Below are 27,347 nucleotides of genomic sequence, written 5' to 3'. Positions count from 1 at the left end.
CGTTCTTTTCATCAACCATTACTTGGTCTTGTTCATACTCGTCATCGTCATCGTCATCGTCCTCCTCCTCGAGCAGCTTGAAGTAGACGGGTCTGTCCATGTACATGGCGACACCTTCGAGAGGCCGATCCCAGAAACTGATGTGCCAGTACATGACCAGGTCCTCCACCTTCTCCTTCTCCTTCACCTGCTTTTCTAGCATGGCTGTGATGTTGTTTCGTCGTCGTTGTTCGTTTCGGTCTGTATGCCCTCCATTGAAGAACTGGACTTCATTTAAAGTGATGGTTGCAGGTTGCAGTGACGTCACTGTGTTTCGGGGCAGATATAACCAAACCCTGGAACAAACCTGGACTGGGATTTACACGAGCAATGCGCGCGAAATTCCATTGACACGTCATTTCTGGTCTTTTGCTTCGGTGGAAGGTGTGCGACCAGAGGGCGGAGTGGAGGACGATAATAAATTGCAAGCAGCATGCTTATTGGCCCCAGGATGGATCATTTGCATCACTGCCTGATTCCTCCTCTTCCTCCTCATCTTCCACCGCCGCCAGCTTCTTTCTCTTCACGGCAGTCGTCCTCGTCCTGGTGCTCCTTCGCCTTTCTCCTCCACTTCGCTTTTGGCACTTCACCTCCACTTCACCATCTTCTTCATCTTCTTCATCTTCTTCATCTTCTTCATCATCAAATGAAGCCTCCTCCTCTTCTTCTTCGTCCTCATCCAGCTTGGCCTTGCCTGCCCTCTTCCTCTTCGTGGGCGTCACAGCTTTCTTCTTCTTCTTCGTCTTCTGTGCTGTCGTTGACTTGCTGCCGCTGCTGCTGCCCAGGGACGAGTAGACCAGGGGCACGCCATCGGTCATCTTCCGGCCGTTGACCACCACCCGCGACGCCCCACACGCCTCGGCGTGCCTCTTCAACATCGCCCGAAACGCCTCCTCGTTGAACTCTTCCTCTTTCTCCTCCCCCTCTTCACCATCGACCTTCATAGTCTTCTTCTTCGTCTTCGTCTTCGTGTTCTTCGTCTTCTTCTTCAGCTTCTTCTTGGGCGGCTCCTCCTTCCACACGTTCTTAATGACGAGGTCGTCGCCCTCCACCTTGCCCTCGAGCCGGCCCACGAAGCGCCCCTTGTACAGCAGCGGACACACGTACCTGCCCGGCCCCCAGCCCGGCCCACCAGCGCTGCGGTGAGCGAGACCAGCGGTGGCGGGGGGGGGGGCGAGTTGACGTACCAGCCCCAGGTGCGTGTGGCCTCCTTCTTGTAGACCTCCCACACGTACTCGAATCCAAACACGTGCTGCACGAGCGGCCTGGCAGTCCGATTGATTGGTCGGTTGGTTAATTTTTATTCGGCGGTTGGTTGGGAGTACCGGTGCCAGACGAGCGGGTCGAGGGGTGCGATGATGCGCATGCGGTCGTCAAAGTCGGGGAACTGGCGGTCCGTCCAGCCCTTGGGCGCCAGGTAGACCGTGCGCGAGCCCTCGACTGGACCAAAAAAGCGAAAAGCGAACAGCGAAAAAGAACGAAAGCAGAAAGAACGAATGTGAGAGACGACAAGAACGAAGAGGGAGGAGGGAGGGAGGGGGAACAGAAAGAAGAACGTACTCTGCACTTCTTCGATGTCGCCGGCATCCAGGAGGGTGTCGATGATGGGCGCCTTGCGGAACTTCTCGAAGACCGACCAGTGCGGCCCGGAGGTACGTGGCAGGAGCCCCGCCGCCTCCACTCGGTCCAACACGGCCCACCGCGCTGCAACCACCACCAACCGACCATCATTAAGCTGCCCAACCACAACCAACACACCTCAATTGCTGTTGTTGTTGCTGCTACACGGCGATTGGCTGTTTTTCTATGTACTGCTCGCCGATTGGTTGGGCGGACACGCGTACCGAACTCGTCGTCGGCCAGGGGCTGGCCGAGTTGGGCCACCACCTCGGGCGCGAAGATGGCGTCGGGGGTCGAGTAGAGCTTGACCTTCGAGTCGCGCCCCTTGGCCCGCGTGATCACCACCCGGCACTCGCCCCACAGCACCTCCAGCGCCAGCCCCGTCGTCGACCTGCCATTGTCCTTCTTCGTTTAGTGCGTGTGTGCGGTGGTGTGTGCGGTGGTGTGTGCGGTGTGTGGAATGCTTGGAATTGGTCACGTGCCTCTCATTGTTGATGGGGGTGAGGAGGCCCGGGCGGACCTGGGGTCCCTTCTCCTTGACCTCCTTGACCACCTTCTTCATGGCCCGCCGCAGCCGCTTCTCGTCGGCGGTGGCCGCAGCTGCCGCGTCGCTGTCGTCGGAGCTCGACTCGGTGATGTTGGCCACCAAGAGCTTGGCGAGCTGGGCCTCCTGCCCGCGGCGGTACCACCAGTGGGTCATGTGCTTCTTCTGCGCATTGTTGTGGTAGTACGGAAACGCCGACGCCGGAAGAATGCACCTGCGTGCGTGTGCGGTGCGAGTGTGTCGTGCGTGTGCGTGTGCGTGTGCGGTCGTACGATGTGTGAGTCGTAGGCGTGTGCGTGTGTTGGTGTGGGATCGCTGCGTACCGCTCCTTGGCCCAGTGTTCAAAGTAGGAGCCGTCGGGCAGGTGGCGGAACATTGTGCCTGCGCCACGATTGGTCAGCAATTATCATAAAACAAATAATATAAGCCTATGGCAGCAGCTAAGTGATCGTAGGTGGGGTGGAGAAGAGGGAAGAAGAGGAGGTACCTCGGTCCACGCCATCGGTTCGAGCCATGACCACGAGTTCGTGCGAGAGGCCCATCGGATCCAAGCTGTCCACCTGGATGCACCTGAGGTCCTTCAAGATCTCTTCCACACCTTCGCCGCCTGGTGTGATTTTGAATCAATCAAATCAATCAATAATGAGCAATTGACAAAAATCTCGAGAAATGGGGAGCACGGAGGTGAACCGCTCGAGAAAACGTTCGACTTGAGCTTGAGATGGCCCACCATGTAGAGCCGGGCCTGTTCTCGCGAGACGACCCGCACCATCCTCTCCGCCGCTTTCATCTTCTCTCTGAGCTTCCGGCGTAGAATGAAAGCTTTCCTCTAAATATTTCACGAATAAAATGAATATTTTTAATGTTGTTGCCCTATTTCCCAACCGTGTTGGGCTCTAGCCACGCCTCGGGGGCGGTTCGGCACCGCCGCTGCGCTTGGGCTTGGGCGCGGCGCTGGCGCTACGTTCGCGCGGCGGCGCGGTGCCACGCCACCAGGCCAGCTGCTGGGCCGACCGCTGTTCGCCGTAGTCCGCCGCCGGCGGCAGAATACCAACACCACCGCCGCCGCTGCCCTCGCGAGGCGACACGCGCGTGGCACCGCCGCCGATGGCCGAACCCGACGACGGCGACGAGTCTGAGTCGGTGCGCTCCCTGCCGTTGGGCGAGACGCGGCTGCCGGCGCCGGTGAGGAGTCGCTCGCTGCGCTGCTGCTCGAGGCGGTTGGTGCCGCCCGCGGGCGGGTTGTGGGGCAGGGTGCGGCTCGACTTGGACCGCGACTGCGACTTGGCGCTGGCTAGCGCGTTCGGCATGCCCGCCTCCCGCGACTCGGCCTGCTTCACCCGCTTCATCTCCTCGTTTGCCTGCGTGCCGTGTGTGTGTGTATGTGTGTGTGATGTGTTTAGTTACCGCACACGCATAACCGCACACGCATAACCGCACACGCACAACCGCACACGCACAACCGCACACGCACCTCTTGGAGGTTCTCCTTGATGGAGGAGGGGAAGGGGAAGGAGGCGACGTCGCTGAGTTCGATGTAGTGGAGGTCCTTGATGCGGAGGGGCGGCAGGTAGGAGGTGTCGATGATCAGGTCCTGCGGCTCGCCGCTCTCGCCCTCCTTGCCCTGGTACTCGTCCTTGCCCGACGCCAGCAGCTCGCCCAGCAGCTGCAGCGGCACCTTCTCGTGACCCGGCTCGGGCGTGTACCTACGTGTGCGGTGAGGCATGTGCGTGTGTGCGGTGAGACGTGTGCGTGTGCGGTCGTGCGTGTGCGGTGGGGTTCGTACATGGAGAGGAGCTGACGGATTTGGAAGACGTTGAGGTCGGGACACATCTTGTGGCGGAATTCGGCGTCGCCGCACACACGCCTTCGCTTGGCGTCGTCCATCAGCAGCAGGCCCAAACCCTACACATGACCGCCGCCGCCACCATCAACCGTCAGTCCCGTGTCGTGTGTGTGCGTGTGCGGCGCTGCGTGTGCGCGTACCTGGCGCATGTAGTGGAGGTGGTTGTTGAGGGGTCCCACCCACTCGTCGCCGGCCGTTTCGGCGAGCCAGCCCTCGAGGCGGCTGATGTTGGAGTGGATCTCGGAGGCGCGGCGCGACGTGCACAGATCCTTGCGGAGCAGCAGCACGTTGAACAGCACGCTGTCGATGAATCGGAACGACTGCTGGAAGAACTGCTTCGACACCTGTTGACATTGACACATACACGCCCACACGCGTGTGCGCACACACGTTAGTCACCGCCGCACACACGCACCGCACGCACCGCACGAAGAGACGTGCCTCCAAGTGGACAAAGTTGGATTGGAAGAGGGTGAGGAATTCGTCCATGATGCCGATCACTGTCTCCAGCGCCACCGTGCGCTCGGCTGCGACCACCCCAACTGTTAGCCATCATCGCTCCGCACACACGACACGACACGACACGACACGACACGACACGACACGACACGACACGACACGACACGACACGACACGACACGACACGACACGACACGACACGACACGACGGGAAGCCAGTACTCTTCTTGCGGTGGGGTCCGGGGCTGTTGGTGCCGCCGATGCCGGACGAGCCCGAGGAGAGGTTGCGCTTGTCGAGAATGGCCTTCTCCACCACGTTGCGCAGACGCGTGCGGATGTTGAACGCCAGCTGCGTGTAGATCAACCTGCCATTTGGGGGGAGAGGGAAACAATCATTATTTCATTGCCTGTGCGGTGCGTGCGGTGCGTGCGTGTGCGGCGTGCGGTGCGTGCGTGTGCGGTGCGTGCTGGAGGGGGGCGTACTTGAGGAGGTCCTTCATCTGCTTCTCGAACCAGAGCACAGGCGAGACGATGGCCGGCGCGGATCCTACATAGACCGCGGGGGCGAGCAATGAAGATGGCATACGTTCAGCAAAACACGGAAACGAACGCACACATCCACCACCGCACACACCACGGCACGCATGCGACATCAGAGGTACGTACCGTTGGTGGGGTCGCCGCTGCCGCCGCTGGCGCTGAGTTGGGCGTCGTTCTCCTCCTCGCGCTGCATGAGCATGCTCAGATTGTTGCCCGCCAGGTCGATCCGTCCTGCGCGCAGCGCGAGCAGAGTCAGGTTGTGCGTGTGCGGTTGTGTGCGTGTGCGGTTGTGCGCGCGTGGTGCGTTCGTACCGATGTCGAGCAGGTTGCGCTGCTCTTCAGAGTTGTAGGAGGCCATCATGGCCAGCAGGGAGGAGGCTCCGCCCGGACCGCGCCGCAGCGAACGTCGCGTCTCCGCGCTGACCAATCAATCAAGTGGTGAGCGTGACGTCAGCGGCGGCGGCGGCAGCGTCGACATATATATTAGAGGGCTGGGCGGCACGGTACCGCTTGAGGCGCTTAGAGGGGGTGGAGATGCCCTGGAGCTCCTTGCGGATGAGGTGCAGCATGACGCACACGTTGGACAGCAGGAACGCCAGCTCTTGGTTGTCCTAGTAGTGTGCGTGTGTCGTGGCACGAGACACGCGTAACGATGTGTGAGACATGCGCCCAACTGTTGTTATTATTATTATTACAGTTAGGGCAGCGAACCTGGAAGTAGCTCTGGGTGAGAGCGCGGATCACCGAGATCGTGTAGGGCATGAGCACACTCTCTTGCCTGTTTGTCGTGTGTGTGCGTGTGCGTGCGTGTGCGTGTGTGCGTGTGCGTGTGTGGTGGTGTGCGGTGGGAGCCGCGTGAGTAATGACAAAAATGTGGGAATGTGGGGAATTCGAGGAAGAAAGGGAAGGTACCGGGCGGAGAGGAAGGACAGGGAGAGTTCGCCCCAGGTGCGGAGGTAGCGGAACACCACCAGGCCCGGCGCAGGCACGCCCATCACGAAACCCCTGCGTAGCGCACCGCCAACAACATTGAGCTCTCGCGACTCCAACGACACACAGTGTATACGACACGTCGTGGGCGTGAGCGTACTTTTCTTCGGCGAAGACGAGGCCGATGAGACGCTTGCGGCCCTCTTCGGCGCTGCCCATCATGACGGTGGCCAGCATCTCCGCCTCGACCTCCTCGCCCGTGACCGCCTCGCGACCCTGGATCGTCCCCTTCAGGCGACGCTCTGCACATGTGCACACGTAGTCGATGACCCCAACCAACCCACCAACCAGAAATCAGACATCACGTCGACAATAAAAAATCGACCAATCCCACAACGCGAGTAGCATAGTGTCGTACCCTCTTCTTCTTCGATGTTTTCGAGGTCCTTGGAGAGCTCTTCGTTTTCCTCCTTGCTGGCCGCGAGCTCGGCCTCGAGCTGCTTGACGCGGGCCTCGAGCGCCTCCTCGGCCTCCTTGGCCCGCTGCTTCCTCTTCCGCCTCTTCTGGTCGACCGCCGCGAGCTGGTCCTCGAACGCGCGCGTTTTCTGCTCGATCTCGCTTTCGTGCGCGCGCTGTGCATGTTCGAGGTCGTCGCGCAGGCCCGACAGCTGCTCCTCCATGCCGTGCTTGAAGGCCTCGAAGCCCTCGCTGGCCTCGGCCCACGCGCGGCGGTCGGCCTCGTGCGCCGCCGCGTCGCGCTCGCGCTCGGCCTGCTCGCGGGCCAGCGCCGCGCGTAGGTCGTCGAGCTCGGCCCGGTGCTGGGCCAGCGCGGCCTCGAGCTCCGCGCGCTCGGCCTGGTGCTGGGCGTCGGCCTCGGCCCAGCGGCGCTGCCACTCGGCTTCGGCCTCGGCCCGCTCCTGGCGCAGCCGCACCTTCTCGTCACGCAGCTCTTCGTTCTTCTTCTCCTCCTCGGCCAGCTCCTCGCGCAGCACGCCCAGCTCCTCCATCACTTCCTCGTTGTGCGCCACCAGCGTTTGCAACTACCAAACTATAATGTCAGCGCACACGACACACACGACACACACGAAACACACGACACACACGACACACACACACACACGCGTACCTCGTCGGTGCGTTCGGCGAGCTGGTGCTCGAGCTCCATGCGGCGCTCGTCGTCGCGTCGGCGGCGCTCCTCCTCCTCCTTGGTGCCCTGGATCTTGCTGCGCTCCTCCTCGAGCCGCCGGCGCTCCTTGTCGCGGCGCTTCATCTCCTTGAGCTCGTCCTGAATGCGCTTCTTCTCGGCCTCCTCCTTCTCGAGCCGCTTGCGCTTCTCCTCCTTGTCCTTCTCCTTGCGCAGCCGCTCCTCCTCCTTCCGACGGCGCTTCTCCTCGTCGCGTTCGCTCTCCTGTCGCTTTCGCTCTTTCTCGCGCTCGATTCGTTCTTTCTCCTTGCGCTTGAGCTCCTTGAGCTCCTCCTCGAGCCGCCGGCGCTCCGTCTCGGCCCGCTCGCGCTCGAGCCGCAGCAGCTCCTGCTCGCGCTCCTCCCGCAGCCGCTTCTCCTCGCGCCGCCGCCGCTTCTCCTCGTCCTTCTCCACCTCCTGCTTCTGGGCCTCGTCTTCCCGCGCCACCCGCTCGCGCTCCAGCTCGCGCATGGTCTGGATCTCGGCCGCCAGGCGCTCGCGCTCGGCCCGCTCCAGCGCCTTGCGCTCGCGCCGCTTCTGCTTCTTGGCCGCCTGCCGCTCGCGCTCCTCCTCCTCCTCGGCCCGCCGGCGCTCCTCCTCCTCGGCCTTGCGTGCCCGCTTGGCCTCCTTGAGCCGCGCCGCCTCCTCGGCCTGCCGCGCGCGCTCCGCCTCTTCGGCCCGCCGGCGCTCCTCTTCCTCGGCCTTGGCCTGCCGCTCGGCCTCCTCGCGCTCGGCCGCCTTCTGCCGCTTGCGCGTCTCACGCCGCTCGGCCTCCTCCGCCTCGCGCCGGCGCCGCTCCTCCTCTTCCTCGCGCCGCTTGGCCTCCTCCTCGCGCACCACGCGCTCCATCTCCTCGCGCAGCTTCTCGGCCTCAGCGCGCCGCCGGTCCTCCTCCTCCTTCAGCTTGCGCTCGAGCTCCTCGCGCTTCTTCTTCCGCTTCTCCTTCTTCCGGCGCTCCTCCTCCGCGCGGCGCTGGCGCTCCTCTTCTTCGAGCCGCAGGCGCTCCTCCTCTTCGCGACGCAGGCGCTCGGCCTCCTCGGCGCGCTGGCGCTCTTCCTCCTCGCGACGCAGGCGCTCCTCTTCTTCGCGGCGCCGGCGCTCCTCCTCCTCGCGACGCTGGCGCTCGGCCTCGGCCCGGCGCTTGGCGGCCAGGTAGGCGCGGCACCGGGCCTGGATGACCAAAGCCGCCGCCTGCTTCTTCTCCTGCAGCACCTTCTCCGTCATCACCCCGCGGAACACTGTGTGTGTGTGTGTGTGTCGTGTGTCGTGCGTGCGGTGGTGCGTGTGCGGTGGTGAACTGTGAGTGTGAGCAAAGCCCCAGAGAGGAGTAAGCATTCGAGAGATGATGATGACAGTACCGCGTTGGAAGGTAAGAGCAGCGGCGCGCGTCTTCCTGTACTCTCTTCTGACCCGCTGCATGCGGAAAATCTGTTTTGTTTTCGTTTCATGTTTGTGTTTGTGTTTTGTGTTAACATCATGACCACTCTCTCTCTCTCTCTCTCTTTCTCTCTATGAAAACAATGAAAGCGGGCGGGCGGGCACCTTTTGGGCGAGCAGAGCGGCACGCAGACGCTTGCGCCTGAGGAGCTCCTTCTTGGCCAGGAACTGACGCACGCCTGGCCACGCAAAATAATAAATAAATGTAAAGAATCAGATACGTACGTACGGTGTAGAAATTAACATAAAAAATATGCGGAATGAAAAGAATGTCGGCACGTACGGGTCTGGATCTTGACCGCGGCAGTGCGCATGGCGCGGAAGCGCCGCTCGGCGATGATGCGCTTCCAGTTCTTCTGGAACACCGCCGCCGCCCAGTTCAGCCTGTCCGTACGCAGCTTCTCCAAATGCGCGATCTGATGAAACACAACCACGCACCCCACTCGTTAGCCGACGCGTGTGTCGTGTCGTGTGTGTGTGTCGTGTGTGTCGTGTGTTGCGCGCGTGTGTGCGGCGGGGGAAGACGTGCCATGCCGGCCTTGAGGAAGATCTTGGTCTCGCCGAACTGGCCTTCGATCTTTTGGATGCCGAGGGCCTGGAACAGAGAGTGGCACGACGACCTCGAGTCCTCGCCCTGCTCGTGCTTCTTCAATATCTGGTACCTGCCGTGTGTGTGTGTGTGGTCGTGTGCGTGTGTCGCGCGTCAGCTGACAAACAAGACGTGACACGACACCAGAGGCATTGTGTGGGGAGGGGTACCTGGCGTAGAAGTTCTTGTAGGGGGTGCGGGAGGGATAGCCGGCCGAGGCGATGCGCACGGCCTCCATCACGCCTCCGCACCGCAGCTGGTGCAGCACCTAAAATAGAGGGGGAAAAAATGCAAAATGTTAATCAGCAAATGTACATAGAATATATAGGCCCGGACATAATGTAGAGTGGAGGCAGTACTCTCGGCTTGTCGAACAGGTTGGGCATCTGCTCGTAGTTGGGCTTGATGCACCTCACGAAATGCGGCTGTGTCGCTCTGTGTGTGCGTGTCGTGTCGTGTTGCATGTGTCGTGTGTGTGTGTGTGTTATGTCGTGTGATGAGTGTTATTGACGACAAAGAAATATTTAGTTGGGGCGCGGAGATCGAACCCGATGGTCTCCATGAGGTGCTTGAGGGAGGTCTTGAACTGGGTGGCGACGCCCATGAACTGGAACGACGACGCTCCGCCGCCGCCGCCACCCGCACCCGGTCGGCCGCTGATGGAGCTGCCTCGCCTGCTGTCGCCACCACCGCCACTACTGCCGGCGGCCGCCGCGCCCGACGAGCTCTTGTTGGCGGCGGAGAAGAGGTATTTGATGAACCGGTTGGCCGCCTTTTGCAGCAGCACCGGGTGGGCCGGCACCGAGAAGTCCTTGTTCTTGTCCAGGAAGCCCGTCTGCGTGTGGCACACTCGCGCGATTATTATTATTATTGCACAACACGACACGCAGCACCGCACACGCAACCGCACGACACACTCGCACATACCCGCGCTTCGTAGTCGACCATGCCGGCGTAGTGCTTGATGGAGAAGGCGCTGGTGCTGAAGCGGGGCAGGGCGAAGAATTCGTCCTTGTCGTGCGTCTTCCGCACCTTGGCGGCGAAGCTCTCGTCCGAGCCTGCAGGCCAGCACCAGAGAGGAATGGATGGAATGTTTAGCATGAATTGAAAATGAAATGCAAGGAATGCAGCTGTATGGCACCGCACCGTTGGGGAAGCGGCACTCCTCGTCGAGGAGGGCGAGGATGCAGAGGGGCTTGTTCTCGAGCAGGTCGATGCAGCCCTGGTTGTCTTGGAAGGTCACCCACGACCAGTCGATCTTCTCCTTGATGTACTCCTGCTGCTCGTGCTCTGTCGAAATTTCGCTACGTCAGCACGCGCATTCATGTGTGCATGTGCGATTGTGTGTGTGTGTGTGTGTGTGTGTGTGTGTGTGTGTGTGTGTGTGTGTGTGTGTGTGGTTCTACGTGTGTGGTGACAAACACGTACTGAAGATGTGAGTGTTGAAGTGCTGCTGCAGACGCTCGTTGGCGTAGTTGATGCAGAACTGGGGGAAGCCGTTGACGTCGAAGCACTCGAAGCCGTAGATGTCCAGAATGCCGATGAAGGCGTGCGCTTGCGGGTTCGGCGGTCGCGCGCCGGCCGACGAGCCCGAGCCCGTCGCAAGCGATGCCGAGCCCGAGCCCGCCGACGCCAGGAACGATGACGGTGCGCCGCCGCCCGTGGCAGGCGGAGCGACGAACGACGAGGTGACGGCGCTCGCCACGTTCTTGAAGAACGACGACGCGCCGTGCGAGGCGGCGGCCTGCGCAGGGGCGATGGCCGGCTGCTGCGGCTGCGCCTGAGCCTGGGCCTCCTCGCGCAGCGAATCGTTGATCTTCGACACCAGCCTGGCGCGTGCCAAGTCAGTCATGCGTGTGCCGTCGTGCGGGCGTGTGGCGTGTGGCGGCGTGTGCGTTGTGTTTGTGGAATGTGAGTAGAGTGTCGATGGCATACCAGTCGAACAGTTTGCTGTAGAGGAGCATGGCGAGGGAGTCGCGACTGTTCTCGGCCTTCTCCTTGTTGAGCGGCGTGATCAGCTGCTCACCACCGGCCACCGTGATTTGCCTGCAACAACCACCAAATTTTTTATTAAATACCAAAATCAAAAAATTGTTCAATAAATATATATATATTAAATTAAATATAAAATAATTGCACTCAGGCGAAGCAGACGTACCGTTGAAGGAACGACTTGGCGACCTCCCCGGGCTCGCAGCCCAGCAGCCAACACGCGCGGTTGAGCGAAGCATTCGGGCTATGCGCGAGTTCTTGTCCCCTGCATGCCCCAAATTCCATTCACGATGAGCCAGTGCGCCGAGTAGACGACAACGCGGCGAGCCAGCGTACGCACCGCTTCTCCTTGCCCCAGGCCTCGTCGGCGTCGGACTCCTCGGGCTCGAGCTGGGCAGCCTCGCCGCGGCCCTCGTAGAAGCGCACGTTGCCCAGGTGCAGCACGGCGGCGATGACGGCAAACATGTCCATCTGCTCGTCGGGCGTGAGGCCCATGATGTTCATGGCGTTGACCGTCTGCTGGAGGTGGGCCGCGTCGCTCACGCCCTCGATGTGGAGGCACTCCGACTGGGCCAGGTAGTAGTAGTCGCCCGCCTCCCTCAGCATCAATCGTTGTTTCTACGCATGACACACACACACACACACACACGACACACACACACACACACGTTAATATGCCATACGATTAGGGTGGCGGTGGGCGTGGCAGACGTACGATTTCGGGGTGGAGGCCGTCGAGGAGCTGGTAGAAGATGTGGAAGTTGCGCTCGCCCAGGGCGGGCTTCACGATGCGGGACTTCTCGAGCAGGTAGGTGCGCAGGGCCGACCCCGTGATGCTGTTCCCATACTTGCCGAACCAGATCTCGATGAACTTACCGAACCGGCTCGAGTTGTTGTTGAACCGCGTGCGCGCATTACCAAACGCCTTACATCACACGACACGACACACGCAACACACGCAACACACGCAACGACACGACACGACACGACACGACACACAGTCAATACACTGCGCATCGTGGACGGGGAGAGGGGGGTGCGGTGGTACCTCGAGCAGGGGAGTGGACTCGAGGACCTTCTGGGCGAGGAGGCTGCTGCGCTGGCCCTCCTTGCTCGACGAGCCGCCCGACGCGCCGGAGGCCATGGCGGCCAGGTAGCGGAGGATGTACTTGGTCGTTTCGGTCTTGCCGGCGCCCGATTCGCCGGAGACGAGGATCGACTGGTTGGTACCGTCGATGGACATGTGGCGGAAGGCCTCCTCGGCGATGGCGAACACGTGCGGCGACAGCTTGCCCAAGTGGTGGCCCACGTAGGCGTCCATCTGTTCGTTCGAAACGAACGTTTCATCAGCGACCACGCGCGCGTGCCTCCATTGTGTGTGTGTGTGTGTGTGTGTGTGTGTGTGTGTGTGTGTGTGTGTGTGTGTGTGTGTGGTTTACCATGCGCTTGGTGTAGAGGCCGGTGATCTCCTTGTAGGGGTTGACGGCGATCAGAATCGGCCCCGAGTACGAATAGATCATGTCCACCCGATAGCGCAAGTACAGCTAGAACACGACACGACCAACAACACGACACGCACACAACATGCACACTTAGTCGGTGGGGGTCGAAAAGAAAGAATTACCGCGGCCAGTCGCGCGTGCGTACCGCGTGGAGGATGGCGGGGTCGTGCATGTAGGAGAGCGCAGTGAGGTCGTCCACTCCGTCTTGAATGTCTGGGTTGCGGATGTAGACCGCGTCCCTCGCGTACTTGGCCGTTTTGGGCTGCAATCGAGTGTAGACCGTAAGAAAGAATCGCACACGACACCGCACACACCGCACACACCGCACACGCAGGAGAGGGTGCGTACTTTATACTCGCCGGTGTCGGGGTCCTGGGCGGTGATGACGCGGCCGGTGTCGTCCTCGAGGGCCACCAGGGCCTCCTTGGCGCCCTCCTCGACGTCGTCCACCACCTCGGCAAACACCCAGTCGGTGCTCCCGCGCTCGCCGCTGGGCACCCATACTTGCGTGCCCTGTGGTGTGCGGTGCGTGTGAGTTGATTGATGAAAACACGGCACGAGAAAAATCAGAAGAGAGAATGAGAAGTTGCCGCATGGAGGATTGCATGCAACACTTAAGAAGTTGAAGATGAATTAAAAAGAAAATGAACAAATCAATTCAGCCACATGTGGCGACACGCAGAGATCGAAGGGGAAAAGAGGGCAAATTTAAGGAAGGAGGGGCACCTGATCGAGCTTCGCAGTTAGAAAGGACATCTTGGATGATCAGTTCAACCTCGAGGTGCTGCGGGGCAACCAGGCGGAAGAAGATGCAGCCAGTCTCACCCCAGCAACAAATAAATAAATATAAATAAAATAAATAACCGATGCCAGCCGATTGTTCAATCTGCAGTGCCAGCTGCAAGATGAAGAGGGGGTGGGGTTGGAGGATGCTGCAAACCGAGAAGATCAGGAAAAGAGAAGCGAGAACCGTGACCGTGTGCGAGCCACACAGGAACACCCAGCTAAACTCCTTGCGCTTGTTTGAATAGTTCGACAATTAATATTCATGGAATGCGCCGATCGTTGATCTACGCATTCATCAAATTCCTTGACAGGTCTCTGTCGCGCGTCACCGCAGCACTGGCCCAACATTCTGGTCGAACACAAACACGCCTGCACCACGCCGCACACGCCGTCATTGCACAAAACGTTAGCAACGTATCAAGACTCGATAGTCGATGACGATGAGAGAAAAGAAGGTTCAACGTACGTTCGTCCCAGGCGCAGGTGGCGACCTGGCCCTCCACGAAGATGTTGAAGTCGACGCCCAGCGCGAACTCCGTGTGGTGCTCGTACCGCTGCATGAAGGGATCCTCCGGCCGTCCCAGGTCCCACAACATCATCGACATGTCACTGTGTGGCACACGACACACTCACACACACACACACACACACGCACACGCAACGCAGTTGTGTCAGTGTTGTGGAGAGCGCAACACCAGTGCACGTGGGAGTCGTACTAGGAGACCGAGGCGATGATGTTTTCGTTGTAGGGCGAGCACTTGAGGCGCCGCACGGCGAACGTGTGGCCCTGCAGCACGAACAGCGGATCTCTGGGCTTCCGGATATCCTGCATGTACATACCGCCCGCACACGCACACACCGCACACGGCCACACACGCACACGCACCTGGAGTCAGCAGAGCGCTGCGAGATGATCGATCGCGCCGCGCCGTACCCAGACTTTGATGGACTTGTCGACGGAGCCGGAGACAAGAATGTTGTCGTTGTACTTGGACCAGTCGCAGGTGAGCACCTCCATGCCGCCGTGCGCCGGAATCACCAGCGCCGCGCCGGCCTCGTTGACGTCCCACAGGCGGAGGGTGCCGTCGCCCGAGGCTGAGGCGAAGAGAGTGGCCGACGTGGGCGACCAGATCGTGGAGTACACGCAGTAGCTATGCTCCCGCCACGTGCGAATCGACTCGTGCCTGTGCAGTTTTCACGCAACAGTCAGCACACACACGACACACACACGACACACACACGACACACACACGCCGGCACACGAAACAGAATGAGCACCGACCGTTCGGGAGACCAGAACTTGACGGTGTTGTCCCAGGCGCCTGAGACGAAGCTGTCCTTGGCCACCAGATTCCAGTCCACGCTGTAGGCCTTAGGGAGGAACGGAGGTGAGTGAGTGTGACCGACGGGCAAGGGCCTGATGGCCAGCCTAGCGCGTGTCCGCTATGGCGTCGGTAGCGGGAGGAGGCACCTCGTTCGTGTGCTCGTGAAAGCTGCGCAGGGGGTTCTGTGCAGGCGGCAGCCCGGTGTCCCACAACTGTGCGGGCCAAGTTCGTGTAGGAGGTTGTGAGGCTCGCTGGGCGGTTACAAGGAAACGCGCGTGGCCGAGGGGGCAGGAACCTTGATGGAGCCATCGCCAGATGAGGAGAGGAGGTGACGTTCGTTGTTTTCGCTCCAGGTGCAGTCATACAGCCCATCTGGCACCAGGGTTTGGATTTAATCATTAATTGTGATTTACTTGATTTGATGTTAATTATTCATACCTTGTGTATCGAAGGCTGCAACTACGGTCATACCTCCTGGCATTGCCTGGAGCACCAGCTGACGTCCATTTCCTGTCGAAGCGCAGCACGATTAGATTATAATCAAGCCTGGGAAGTCGCGATTTCCGCACCGATGATGCCGAAGTGCTGCGAGCAGGCAACCGCGAGCTTGTTGTCCTCGAACGGCGAGAACTCAACGCTGTAGCAGCTCAGACCCGTCTCGAACGGGGGCAGGGGTGCTGGTGGCAGGCCTTCCATCGAGGGCTTGGTTCTTTATCTTTGGTTTCTTTTCTTTTCTTTTTTGGCCAGGTGTGGACCAAAGCGCAGCATCTACATCTTTCGTTACTGGCCGGACCATACTCATAATGCTCGTGCACCAAGACGATGATGGTGATGTGCAAACAAAAGAACTGTATACTCAATAAAGCTACAAAACGCAAGTACAGGCGAAGAAGAAGGTGGTGGTGTAGAGAGGTGAGGATGGTACACGCGCCAAACGCGAGGACTTGGAGAAGCAACTAATAAGGAGGAGAGGGAAGAATAGAATAAGAGTAGTGGGTGTAGTGTCGTCACCATGCAAGCATGCGTGTTGTTGTCGTCGTCGTCGAGGTCGATCGTCGTGGTCATCGGCACCGTCGCCTTCGTCGTCGTGGTTGTGTTAGTCGTCATGTGATGGTCGTTATTGTCGTCGTCGTCGTCGTCGTTGTTGTTGTGCATTGCGTCGGTCTCGGTGGATCAGAGGTCGCTGGGATGTGTGCTGTTGTTGTTGTTGTTATCAGTCTGATTCCGAGTCCGAGTACGAGATCCTCTTCAGTCCCTTTCTTGGTGAAGGCGGAGGCGCAGCTGATGATGAAGACGAAGACGAAGATGACGATGATGACGAGGTGACCTGAAGGAGCGATGACAACGGAGGCGGCGAGGGCGAAGGGCTGGAGAGCGAACCGGTCTCTTCCCTGACGACCGTGGCGATGAGGCCCGCGGAGGGAGACGACGAGAGACAGAGAGCGAGAGGCGACCCGGGAGGCGAGTTGGAGGTGACGTCGATCGTGAGCGAAGTCGATGACCCCAACCCGGCCGCCGAAGAGCTGGCAGATGAAGAGGCCCCGTTGTTCACCTCTTCATCGTGCGAGAGGGGCGGAGTCGGCGGAGAATCTACAACGATCAGAGAAGACGAAGAAACGGATAGGGAGGTGGACGATGTGGTGGTTGCAGAGGAAGAGGACGTGGTCGCCGTGAACGATGACGAGCTGCGATGGACGATCGTCGTCGGACCGGGAGAGGTCGTAGAGGAGATCAAGGAGTGTGTGACGGTGGTGCTCGATGAAGCCGAACGCAGCGGCGTGGGCGGCGCCGTGATGAGCGGAATGGGGAGGGTCCAGCCAAGTCTTTTGCAGATCTCTACAATGATGGAGTCGCACTCACCCTATAAAGACGACGAAGAAACTAAGCATGCGGTTGCTGTGCGGGTGAGACGAGTAGTTGATAGATACCTGGAGGAAGTAGTCGAACTGGTCGGGTTCGCCCACGAGCTCTCTGTTGATCAGGATCTGTGGTACTTCCGAGTTGGCATCGCGCACTTCCTCTGCAGAGCCGTACACGAGCACACACGAATTAGCCCGTTTATCTACGATGCCGCCAGCGACTGGTCGTAGCGAGAGACGAACCAGGGATGATAGACACCGGCTGTACGCGCAGAGAGGAGCCCATAACCACCAGCAGATCGACCTTGTCCAGATCCTTGTCCAGCGAGAGATCGAACCTGAGAATAGGCAACGCTTTAGTATCGACCAGCACGACGCCAAGGAAAAGAGAGAGAGAGAGACTACTTCTTGGAGAGTGGCTCGTTGAAGAAGACGATGTCTGGCTTCATCACATTTTTGTCGATGCGACACTTGGGGCACTTGGGTATCTTGTCTGCCAACACCTCATCCCTAACGAACAAGCCAGGTAAGTTGCGATCCAAAAAATTATCCGAAAATAATGCGTACCTGATGGAGGAGCAATCGACCCTGTGGGCGCACTGGATGCACGAAGCCGTAGCGAACGAACCGTGGCAGTGCATGATACGCTTGAGACCGGCCTTGCATTCAAGCGTATCGATGTTCTGGGCAGACGGGAAGGTAAGCATGTTCACAACCAACGCAGCGTTGGGATTCGGGAAAGGCTTCTCTGTTCATACCTGCGTGTAGTTACGCAACAGCTTGTGCTTGTCTTCGAGCAGCTTGATGAAATAGTGCGAGGGCGAAGGGTTGAGGCTTTCCTTGGGGAAGAGGTCCTACAGATATAGGAAAGCAGTGGTCTCAGCACAGCGCTCGTACGACAGCATTCACGTACTGCGGTGCCACGTACCTTGCAGAGGGAGTAGAACGGAGTGGGATCGCTCCTGAACAGATCAAAGTCGAAGATGGCCTGCGGGTCGGTCAGCCCCATCTCCCGCTTGATGCGTTCGTACAGACCTCCGGGCGAACGGAAGTCGGGCACTCCACACGACACGCTAATGCCCGCACCGCTCACGACCATGATCCTGTTCGACGCCCTGTGGAGTAACTAGGTCAGGCGCACTAACCCACCCGTTGACGGAGGGGACGGGTTGCAGGTACTTGAACAGCTGTACGACATCGTCGATGGGATCGTCCGAGTGGGGCAGCTTGGGTTTCCTTCGCTTGTACTTCTCGAGAGCATCGTAGATGGACAAGTTCGACAGGAGAACCTGCACGTGTAAGGGGCGACCGTAAGCAGCTGCAATAGACGTAACCACCTGGCGGACGCGAGCAGTCAATCGTACCTCAATGTTGTCGCTGTCCGTCTTGTCAATGAAGCGCTTAAAGCGTCTTAGCAGCTCCCTGTCGTTCAGTGGCGTCCCGCTCTTGGAGTTGTGGTGCTGTCGTGTCAGGTAAGGCAAGGCGCGAACATCTACAAATCAAGAAGAGTTGCGTTCATGCTGTGGCACGTACAACGGTGAAGTGGACGCCAATTTTGGTGAGGAGCTTCTGTAGTGGTGTTCCTTTCCTGAGCCTGTCCCTGACCTCGCGCTTAATAATTAGGCGAGATTCGGCAGCGTTCTGTTTCGCACCAGCAGTCAGCCATAAAGCAGTCAGAAGAGCTCAATGTGAACCACTTGTACACGAATCGCAGCTTATCAATCGATAATGTAGAAATACGCGGTAATCGGGCACGCAAATACCTTTCCAGTATCGGTTTCCTTCTTCCTCTTTTTGGCGCTTCGCTCTGCGTCATGATCGGTGATGAGCTTGCCTCGAGTGGAGGGAATGATCCCCTCTCCTCTCGGTGCATCGTCCATTCGTGATCTCTTGGCTCCATGAGGCGTCAGAACCGTCCGCAAGAGCTCCTTCTTAGGCAGCACCAAGTCGTCTCCATTCGGCTTCAGTACGAGGCTTTCCATTGTAGAAGAAGAGTAAGAGTAGAGGGAAAGAGTGGGAAGTAGATAGAGGATGTCGATTTGTCTGTATATGTGCTGTTAATTCAATTAATTTCGAGCATTTACTCGCTTTACTCCATCATTCTGACTGTTTACTCCAGCATCTTCATCTTCGATTACTACCTTCGCTTGTGTTTAATTAGATGATTGATACGAACTATGATGACTTGCTACCAAATGCCAGAAGATTGCACAACGGCTACCCAACGTTTCCGTGTCGACAGCCTTTTCCCCGTCTGCCAAGACAAGAGTCGGCACTCGAGTTTTGACGCGGAAGACAAGATTGAATCTGCAGCCAACAGTCCTCAGAGTTCTTCAATGCACGGTGCAGGACCCCTTGCGGTCTTCTGCGTGCTTGCTGCATGCCTGCTTACCGTGGCTCAAGCGAGGGACTCTTTGACCGTGGATCGAACGCTTCGCTTGCGCGCAGATGGCAGCTTCAAGATCGTCCAGTTCGCCGACATCCACTTTGGTGAGGGCGAGGTGAGTGGATGCATCCTCTTCTCTTTGCCAGCTCTGAGCGGCACTCTCCACCATCCCTTCATCTTTTGCAGCTTCTACTTCTACGCAGAAGATGAAGGCCCTCAAAACTTGCTCCTACGCAGGACGTGTGGTGGGGTCCCGTGCAGGACACCAACTCGACCAGGCTCATGCGTGCCGTGCTGCAGTACGCCACCACCATCATCCTCCCCTTCCAGAACGTTCTCCTTCTGTTCTGACCATCGCCTCTCGTCAGGTCGGAGCGACCCGACCTGGTGGTCTTCTCCGGTGATCAGATAACGGGCAACAACATCCACAGCAATGCCACGCGCTACTGGGCGCAGCTGCTCCAGCCCTGCATCGAGGCACCCCTCTTCCTTCATTGCTGATCTTCTTCTTCTTCTTCGATGTCGCTGCCTTGGGCTCATGCGGTTCGGGGGCGCTACAGGGCGGGTATCGATGGGCCGCTGTCTTTGGCAACCACGACGATCTCGCCGACGGCTCAGGTCCGCTTCAACGCACACAGCCTGCGATTGCCACTGCACGTCAAACTCATGTGTGCGTGTGGTGGTGCGTGTGCGTGTGCGCGACTTGACGCAGGCGGTAGAAGGAGTGATTTGATGAGATTCGACACTTCGTTTCCGCTCTCGCTTTCCCACTTCGGCCCGCCGTCACTGCACGGAGTGAGCAACTACTACCTGCCCATCCTGCCCCACGCGGCCAGCTCTGCTGTCGATGCTCCCGTCAGGTTTGTCTTCTTGCGACGGCACGACACAACACGCGACACACGCACGACACGCACGACGACACGCACGACACACGACACTAACATGTGCGATTGCAGTTTGCTTTACCTGTTCGACACTGGCGGCGGACGCCTGCCGGAGATCGTGGACAAGGCGCAGGTGGATTGGTACCGCAACCTTTCGGCCTCTCTGCGACAGCAACAGGACCCGACCAAGCGCCCGGTGCCCGCGCTGGCGTTCTTCCACATCCCGCTGGAGCACTACGACGCCATCTTCTCGCCCACCGACAAGGTATGTTTTTTTAACCGCCCACCACGCTTCGTTCACTCTCCACTATGCACGCTAACCGCACACGCACACGACTGCCGCACACGCACGCGCACCACCACGAAGGAGTGCTTCGGTGAAGCGGACGATGATGTCACGCCGGTGGATACAAGCAATGGTATGTATGCAGGCACAACAAAACACATACACACAAAAGGATACGGCACGGTGGATTCCCGGGTGGTCGCCCACCCCAGTACTAACACCGCCTGGCGCAGCTTAACTTCGCTGTTCGGATGGGAAGCGGTGCTTTCTGCGCAGTATGGCCGTATCCGACAGCGACAGCGCACCCTCAACTAACACACCGCGTTGTACACTCTCTTCTCTTTTCCTCGCAGGGCTGTTCGAGGCCTTTGTGGAGATGGGCGACGTGAGGGCGACGTTCGTGGGCCACGACCACGGCAACGACTGGTGTTGCCAGCAGAAGGGCGTCCATCTGTGCTTTGGCCGACACTCTGGTACTGTACACCTCCCTCTCTCCGGGTGCTTGCGCTTCAGCCAGCTCTCACACGGGGGCAGGCTACGGTGGATACGGCACGTGGGCTCGAGGCGCCCGAGTGATCGAGCTTCGACAATTCTCACAGGTAAGCACACGGGGCACCATCGCACGACACGCACCACAAAACGCAAAAGGCACACAACACGCAACGTACATACTTGTTTCGACTCTCAACAGAATGAGATGCTGGCCAAGACGTGGGTGCGAATGGAGGACGGGAGCATCAGAGACGGTGGCCAGCTGTTTTGAGTACGTGGCGGGAAAGCTGACCAGTTTCATTTCTGTACATACCACACGCTTAACGATTTTTTTTTTGAATTCTTCTAGAATTGAAATATCAATCGTATATCTCCGAATATCTTTATTACCTTGTAGCGCTGACGTGCAACTACAACCATAAAAGGAAAGTACGGTTGATTTGGGTTATTTAAATTCTTCCAGAATTTTTTGGTAAACGTGCAAACTGTGTTTGGTACCGTGGATACCAATGGGGGTCGAGTCTTGAAGAAGGGATAAGTCTTTCTTCTACACCACCTTTTTTTCTTGTTCACTCCACGAAGCAACTGGGGTTTGTACAAGAAAAAGATGAAGATCGCCTTCCTACTCCTTGCCGCCCTCTGTGCGCTTTTGGCCTCCCAGCAGGTCAGCTCTGAGACCGTTGTCAACTTCAAGTACGTCAAACTCTCCCATTCCCAAAAGAAGCTCAACATTCTGAATGTTATTCCTCTTCATCTTCATCTTCATCTTCATCTTATCAACAATCTCACCCATCTCTTTTTCTACTCAGCTTCGAAGGAATGATCCCCGCCGCTCCCGAGTGCGAAGCTCCCGAGTGCGAGGAGTGCGACGATTGCGAGACATGTGAGACCTGCGAGACGTGTGAGACGTGTGAGACGTGCGAGGAGTGCGAGACCTGTGAGACGTGCGAGACCTGTGAAACGTGCGAGACCTGCGAGACCTGTGAAACGTGCGAGACGTGCGAGATGTGCAAGACCTGCGCCTTTGTCATGATCGGCAGCACCACCGCCGAGCCCCTGGCCAACGCCATCTCCGACGCCCTCAACGCCGACTCCGAGTTCCCGTGCCTCGGTGCCGTGCGCGGTGTCGGCACCGGTCCCGGCTACGTGGCCTCGTTCGCCGGCGTCGAGGTGGGCCTCGCCTCGCGCGATCCGCGGTCGGCCGAGCTCTCCGCCATCCCCGACCCGAGCACCATCAAGCTCTTCGCCTTTGGCCGCACCTCGACCTGCTTCGTCGTGTCGACCTCGGAGTCGAACACGGTCAGGACCTCGTGGACCAAGACCGAGCTCTGCGAAGAGCTCAAGGCTGACGAGGCCCGCGCGACCAAGTTCATCGGCCACAACGGCGCCGTGTCGACCCACGTCCAGCGCGTGGCCACCGGGTGCGACGTGTCGGTCGGCTCGATCCGCTTCGACGAGGTGGTCGACACCCTCACTGTCGCCAGCTCCGTCGCCGAGCGCGGAGGTACATTACACGGCCCGCGTGTGTGTGTCGTGTGCCCTGTGTCGTGTGTGTCGTGTGTCGTGTGTGTTGGTTGGGCTAAGTGGTGGTAATGCGACGACAGCCAACTGGGTCGGCGTGGTCCCTGCGGACGAGCTCCAGCCCTACCTGGCCGATGGCGAAGTGGCCCTGATCGAGGTCGATGGCAAGTCGTGCATCGAGCCCGAGGCCCCCTTCGGCTCCTCGGTCTGGTTCGTCGTCAACCAGATCGAGTCCGCGCGCTCGCAGCAGTTCCTCACCATCGCCCGCGAGGCCCTCCGCGACTTGGACAGCGCTATGATCGGCCTTGCCGTCAACCCCGAGGCCGTCGGCGTGGCCCCCGACCAGGCCCGCAGCTAAGCAAGCTACCTTCTTCTCCACCAGCTGGGGGTTGGGAAACAGATTTAGAAAGAATATATATTGTCTCTACAGTGTAGTATGGAGATGCTCAGGGCTGTCCAGAGAGATGACTACGGCTAGAGAAAGCTCGCGTAAAGGAAAGTGATTCCTTGGGTTGCGGAGAAGGAGATTAAAAAAATGGACCTTTACCGCTGCAAGGTGTCCACCGGCTCGTGGGTTCTGAACAGGCCTGAGGCCGATCTCTGGCCGAGCAAGATCGGGCGTGACCTGAACGAGACCAGCGTGGGCTACCACAGGATCGTCGATGACTCAGTCTATGCGGCTCCCACACACACACACGACACACACTACACACGCACGCACGCACGGCACGCACACACGAAGCAGGCCACCATACCATGCATTGGTCTTGATCATTACCTGATCATCCCCTTGCACATGTACGGACTCGCAGTGACCGCCAAGGCCGAGGCAACGGTGCCTGATGCGCCCAGCATTGCGTGGGTGCTGCTCAAGACCTTCTCCACAGAAGGCTGTGGATGTGTCCTGCCACGTGAGAGGTTCGGCTGCTCAGGTCGAGCTTCATTGATGGTTGATAATCTACATTTTTTTGTTTTGTTTTTGTAGAGCTTGGATGTGGGCTTGCCAGTGGGCGGCGACGGCGGGCATGTAGGCCGTGGCCAGCGCCCTGGTGACGTCCTTGCCCTCGTGCTCCGTTGTCTGCCACAGCCGATACGGCGCCTTGCCGTACTCCTCCCACATCGCCATAATTCCCGCCTGCGGCACACACGACACACAACAGACACACGACCCACACACACACACACACACGACCACCACACACACACACACACCACACAACGACCCACACACGACACACACGACGCGTCGCATTGATTAATTGGAGAAGAAGCAAAGGGGGAGGGGAAATAGGGAGGTACCAGATGGAGCATGCCAAACACGCCCACGACCTTGGTGCCCGGTGCTTCGCGCAGGGCCTTGATGAAGAACATCTCCCTCTCGACGCTGCTCATGTACACCTTGTACTCCTGCGCTGCGTCTCCAGGCGATGAGACCACACACGACACACGACACACGACACACGACACACGACACACGACACACGACACACGACACACGACACACGACACAGTACGACACGCATGGAAAAGAGAATGGACATTACGAGAGGGTGGTGGTGGAGGAAGTAGTTGCGGTCGTCCCACTCGAGGAGCCGGTGCGTGCCGCGGCTCGCCAGGTCGCCCAGCCGCAGGAGGGGCACCACGGCCGCCGAGTACAGCGGGACCGACGCCCCGAGCAGCCACCGCGCGCCCGCGGACCACAAAGACGTCGACATCGACATTGATGACGTCACGTCGGTGTTGGCGTGGCCGGCCGGCGGCGGCCGCACGTAGGCGCCCGACTGCTCCTCGGCGGGGATGCCGCCCCAGCGCACCTCGTGGAAGGGCCGGTGCAGTCCCTGGATCGAGCGATGGACGGGGTTGCCCTGAACCAGACGCACCTGCCGAGACGACGACGGTGTGTGTGGTGTGTCGTGTGTCGTGTGTGTCGTGTGTGTGGTGTGTCGTGTGTCGTGTGTGTCGTGTGTGTCGTGTGTGTCGTGTGTGTCGTGTGTGTCGTGTGTGTCGTGTGTGTCGTGTGTGTCGTGTGTGTCGTGTGTTGAGGTGGTGTCAGGACGAGAGAAGGGTGGTGGGAGAGTGCGCACATTGTGTTTGAGAGCCCACTGCGAGGTGAAGGCGAACTCGCAGGCTCGGGTGTCGTAGGGCGGCAGCTTGAAGCCTGGGCTCAAGAATCAGCGCCACGCGCTACACGCACACATTCGACCGCACACGCACACGAAAAACAGAGAAAGTGTAGGGGAGGGTACGAGAGTAGGTGGATTCGGCGACGATGGTGTCGGGTCGCTCGGCCTCCAGCACGCGCTCCACAGCAATGCTACTCGCTCGCGGCAGCCCGTGGTGAGTTCCTGATTTATATTAAAAATAGGCAATTAAAATTGTATTAGTGAATAAATGAATAAATAAATGGATTATTTAATTATAATCATTGAAAAGAGGCTGGGCTATGCACCGACGAGCACAAATGCTTTGCCTGCATGCTCGAATCGAGCAACGCGACCACGCAGGAAGGGATCTGCGCTGGCGGACATGTCGGTCTTCAGGCGTAATGGAGGCGTCGAATGGAGAAATCGTAGAGCGGGTGGTCCTTTCAACGAGCTCAGACGATTACATCCTCCAGCACGCATTGCTTCGAACGCTGCTGTTCTTGTAATAATAAATGTATTTTTATTTTTTAAATAATAAAGTGTATTTGCTTCGAGAAACAGAAAATCAATAAACAAAATTAACAAATAAACCAATAAAGATGAATCAAATCAGAAGGAGGAGATGTTGCAGTTGGGGTCGGTCTCGTGGTAGGGGCAGTAGGGCGGCACCTCGAAGGTCGAGTCCGGCACCAGGCTCGGGTCGTTCGTGTAGGAGCTCATCACCATGTTGATCGTCGCGCCCAGCAGCCACGCCAGCTGGCACGGCTGGCCCGTCGCCACGCTGGTCCACCACCCGAACTCGGCCACCGGGCTCGTCTTGGCCCACCCGTGGCAGTCGCGCTCGTTGATGGTCGTCACGCCCAGGTACCGCGTCGTGTTGCCCGAGCGCAGCCAGTCGGGCGCGGGCGGTGTCACGTGACCGCACGCGTTGGGGTTGGTGCAGAGGCAGCAGGTGCGGTTGCCCGGCGTGACGCGCCAGGTGTTGGTCTTGACGTTCAAGATGATGAAGGTCTGGCCCAGCTGGTTGGTCAGGACCTGGGCGACGGCCGGGAGGTCCCAGCGGTAGTGGTACTGCATGGAGACGGTGGTGGTCGGCGGCGGGGAGTCGACGGAGGCGACGAACTTGAAGGCCTTGTCCCACAGCGGCGGGGCCGGCTGGGCCTGGGCCGCCGCGGCGACCAACAGCACTGCGGCGCCCACCAGGCACACGAGCAAGGCGGCGGTGGTCATGACCGGATCAGCCTTGGAAGCTAGATAGCAAAGAGAACTCCTGCTTTGGGACCCAACGGGTGGTTAGCTGAAGAGGAGCTGAAGAAGGCGCAAAAGAAAAGAGCACACGAATCACTGAGGATCTCGTGAGGACGAGCCAACCATAATCGTTTCACTTTAAAATAGAAGAAAATCACGCAAGGAAATAAAGAAAATGAAGGAAACGAGAAAAGAAATATCAAAGAGATGGCCAAGAGGTTGGGGGCGTCGGCTGGTTGCTGCTCTGCGCTGCATGGGCGGGTGGCAGGGCGCCGACTGGTGCACCACGCCTCATCATCAACGACATTGCCACAACCCGGCCAGCCAAGGCTGGACCCGAGCGAGGTGCGGCTTTACGACCAGACGGACCGCCGCCTGCGCGATTTCGTCTACGCCTTCGATTTCGACGGACGCTCCTTCACCCTCGTCGGCACGCCCTCCCTCCATTTCATCCAAAACTATTTCTTTTGTTATTTGAATTAATAAATAAAATAATAAACAAACTTATTTATTTATTGCAGGTACAAATCACGCGACGCCGATGTCGTCGGGAGAGCTGGCGCTGCGGGTGCTGGAGCGAGAGCGGCCACAGAGCGTGGTCTCCGAGGCGGTCTACCCGGGTGTGTGCCTCTCACCAACCGCACACGCGCACACGCAACACGCACACGCGTGCAACACTCACTGTGGGACGATCCAGAGTCATTCACGCGGCTGCTGCCTCGGATGCCACAACTGCGCGCACACCAGGAGTTCATCCCCGTTTGCGAATGGGCGCACCTGCACAAGGTCCCGCCGCCGCACACACCGCACACACTGCGCCGCACACACCGCACTCACCGCACTCACCACACGCGCGGCGTAGGCGGAGCTGCGTGAGGCGCAGCCGTGGCACGCCGAGCATCCGTACTACAACCACTGGTGCCAGGCCCACACGCGATTCGAGACTCTCCGCTGGGGCACCGACAGGCACGGCCCGCGGGCGCTCATGGACTGGGTCTCGCCCCGTCAGCTCCGCGCCGAATACGAGGCATCGTCGTCATCGTCGTCTTCTTCATCATCACCATCACCATCACCATCACCATCACCATCACCATCACCATCACCATCACCATCACCATCACCATCACCATCACCATCACCATCACCATCACCATCATCATCGTCACCAACATCACCACCATCATCATCAGCACCATCATCATCAACACAAGAAGAAGATGATGAGGGTCCACCGCCGGTGTCGCTGGCGGGGCGGGCGTTGATGTTTGCGGTGTCGAGCACGGTGGTGGCGTGCGCGCACGTCGGCGACTGGGTGACGCGGGGCCACCCGGCCCCGCGGCGCTTCCTCGACGCCGTCGAATTCCTCCACAACCGGCCCAAGGTAGACCCACCATCCCTTCATCGACCGACACCCAGCACTGACCTGTTGTGCGCGTGTCGCGTTGTGTCGTGTGTGCCGTGTGTGTCGTGTGTGCCGTGTGTCGTGTGTGTCGTGTGCAGTATTATGGGAGCGCATACCACGAGTCTGGGGTGGAGCGGGACCTGTGCTTCATCAAGCAGCTGCGGGAGGCCAAGGGTCCCAAGGTCGTCGGCGTGTTCGGTGCCGCACACATGGTACGTCCCTACGTCGTGGAGCCCACGTGGCCAAAAGCCAGCACAACGCAACGCAACGCAACGCAAATCTCACCCCGTCCTCCCGGCCTGTAGAGCGGGGTCATCAACCTGTGGAACGAGT

The 27,347-nt window shown here is 59.1% G+C and overlaps 8 protein-coding genes and 1 pseudogene across 8 annotated transcripts; 3 read left to right on the top strand and 6 right to left on the bottom strand.

Annotated features, from left to right (window-relative positions):
* Positions 1-476: 476 nt before the first annotated feature.
* Positions 477-2,993, bottom strand: ACA1_174720 (uncharacterized protein; the record flags this gene model as incomplete). Its single annotated transcript, XM_004356657.1, has 8 exons — positions 477-1,146; positions 1,365-1,479; positions 1,600-1,743; positions 1,884-2,064; positions 2,180-2,417; positions 2,527-2,584; positions 2,691-2,810; positions 2,894-2,993. The coding sequence occupies 8 exons, from the start codon at positions 2,991-2,993 to the stop codon at positions 477-479; spliced, it is 1,626 nt and encodes a 541-aa protein (XP_004356710.1).
* A 106-nt stretch (positions 2,994-3,099) lies between these two features.
* On the bottom strand, positions 3,100-13,437 carry ACA1_174710 (myosin head (motor domain) domain containing protein; the record flags this gene model as incomplete). Its single annotated transcript, XM_004356656.1, is given in 35 exon segments — positions 3,100-3,564; positions 3,678-3,909; positions 3,990-4,108; positions 4,190-4,393; positions 4,479-4,591; positions 4,731-4,873; positions 4,992-5,055; positions 5,175-5,279; positions 5,361-5,467; positions 5,556-5,659; positions 5,760-5,826; positions 5,961-6,053; positions 6,139-6,280; positions 6,397-7,018; positions 7,105-8,399; positions 8,520-8,574; positions 8,704-8,777; positions 8,882-8,982; positions 8,993-9,014; positions 9,124-9,260; positions 9,358-9,455; positions 9,547-9,622; positions 9,736-10,022; positions 10,115-10,245; positions 10,334-10,477; positions 10,616-11,016; positions 11,132-11,233; positions 11,346-11,444; positions 11,520-11,797; positions 11,895-12,104; positions 12,228-12,500; positions 12,619-12,723; positions 12,827-12,943; positions 13,030-13,194; positions 13,408-13,437. 35 exon segments carry the CDS (start codon positions 13,435-13,437, stop codon positions 3,100-3,102), a joined length of 6,780 nt encoding a protein of 2,259 aa, XP_004356709.1.
* A 355-nt stretch (positions 13,438-13,792) lies between these two features.
* Positions 13,793-15,488, bottom strand: ACA1_174700 (Peroxin 7 (Pex7), putative; the record flags this gene model as incomplete). The annotated part of the gene is made up of 9 exons (XM_004356655.1): positions 13,793-13,836; positions 13,934-14,076; positions 14,184-14,293; positions 14,402-14,651; positions 14,750-14,838; positions 14,939-15,004; positions 15,088-15,164; positions 15,231-15,302; positions 15,362-15,488. 9 exons carry the CDS (start codon positions 15,486-15,488, stop codon positions 13,793-13,795), a joined length of 978 nt encoding a protein of 325 aa, XP_004356708.1.
* A 517-nt stretch (positions 15,489-16,005) lies between these two features.
* On the bottom strand, positions 16,006-18,531 carry ACA1_174690 (NADdependent deacetylase sirtuin, putative; the record flags this gene model as incomplete). The annotated part of the gene is made up of 11 exons (XM_004356654.1): positions 16,006-16,653; positions 16,721-16,812; positions 16,895-16,989; positions 17,057-17,161; positions 17,219-17,334; positions 17,410-17,505; positions 17,580-17,766; positions 17,801-17,940; positions 18,016-18,111; positions 18,185-18,292; positions 18,415-18,531. 11 exons carry the CDS (start codon positions 18,529-18,531, stop codon positions 16,006-16,008), a joined length of 1,800 nt encoding a protein of 599 aa, XP_004356707.1.
* A 456-nt stretch (positions 18,532-18,987) lies between these two features.
* ACA1_174680 (acid phosphatase, putative) lies at positions 18,988-20,970 on the top strand (the record flags this gene model as incomplete). The annotated part of the gene is made up of 9 exons (XM_004356653.1): positions 18,988-19,152; positions 19,275-19,370; positions 19,598-19,655; positions 19,750-19,897; positions 19,994-20,186; positions 20,289-20,340; positions 20,561-20,680; positions 20,742-20,806; positions 20,899-20,970. 9 exons carry the CDS (start codon positions 18,988-18,990, stop codon positions 20,968-20,970), a joined length of 969 nt encoding a protein of 322 aa, XP_004356706.1.
* A 336-nt stretch (positions 20,971-21,306) lies between these two features.
* On the top strand, positions 21,307-22,578 carry ACA1_174670 (uncharacterized protein; the record flags this gene model as incomplete). Its single annotated transcript, XM_004356652.1, has 3 exons — positions 21,307-21,392; positions 21,509-22,203; positions 22,304-22,578. 3 exons carry the CDS (start codon positions 21,307-21,309, stop codon positions 22,576-22,578), a joined length of 1,056 nt encoding a protein of 351 aa, XP_004356705.1.
* Positions 22,579-23,178: 600 nt separating this feature from the next.
* ACA1_174660 (uncharacterized protein) lies at positions 23,179-24,748 on the bottom strand (the record flags this gene model as incomplete). The annotated part of the gene is made up of 6 exons (XM_004356651.1): positions 23,179-23,355; positions 23,520-23,627; positions 23,765-24,085; positions 24,305-24,378; positions 24,467-24,565; positions 24,670-24,748. 6 exons carry the CDS (start codon positions 24,746-24,748, stop codon positions 23,179-23,181), a joined length of 858 nt encoding a protein of 285 aa, XP_004356704.1.
* A 225-nt stretch (positions 24,749-24,973) lies between these two features.
* On the bottom strand, positions 24,974-25,594 carry ACA1_174650 (annotated as a pseudogene).
* Positions 25,595-26,335: 741 nt separating this feature from the next.
* ACA1_174640 (uncharacterized protein) lies at positions 26,336-27,319 on the top strand (the record flags this gene model as incomplete). The annotated part of the gene is made up of 3 exons (XM_004356650.1): positions 26,336-26,398; positions 26,475-26,993; positions 27,113-27,319. The coding sequence occupies 3 exons, from the start codon at positions 26,336-26,338 to the stop codon at positions 27,317-27,319; spliced, it is 789 nt and encodes a 262-aa protein (XP_004356703.1).
* Between the last annotated feature and the right edge of the window lie 28 nt (positions 27,320-27,347).

This window comes from Acanthamoeba castellanii (genome assembly GCF_000313135.1).
Source record: "Acanthamoeba castellanii str. Neff unplaced genomic scaffold scf7180000084741, whole genome shotgun sequence".
Classification (NCBI taxonomy): domain Eukaryota; phylum Discosea; order Longamoebia; family Acanthamoebidae; genus Acanthamoeba; species Acanthamoeba castellanii.
The sequence above is the reverse complement of the archived record's forward strand: the minus strand, read 5'-3'. Positions and strand labels throughout refer to the sequence as shown.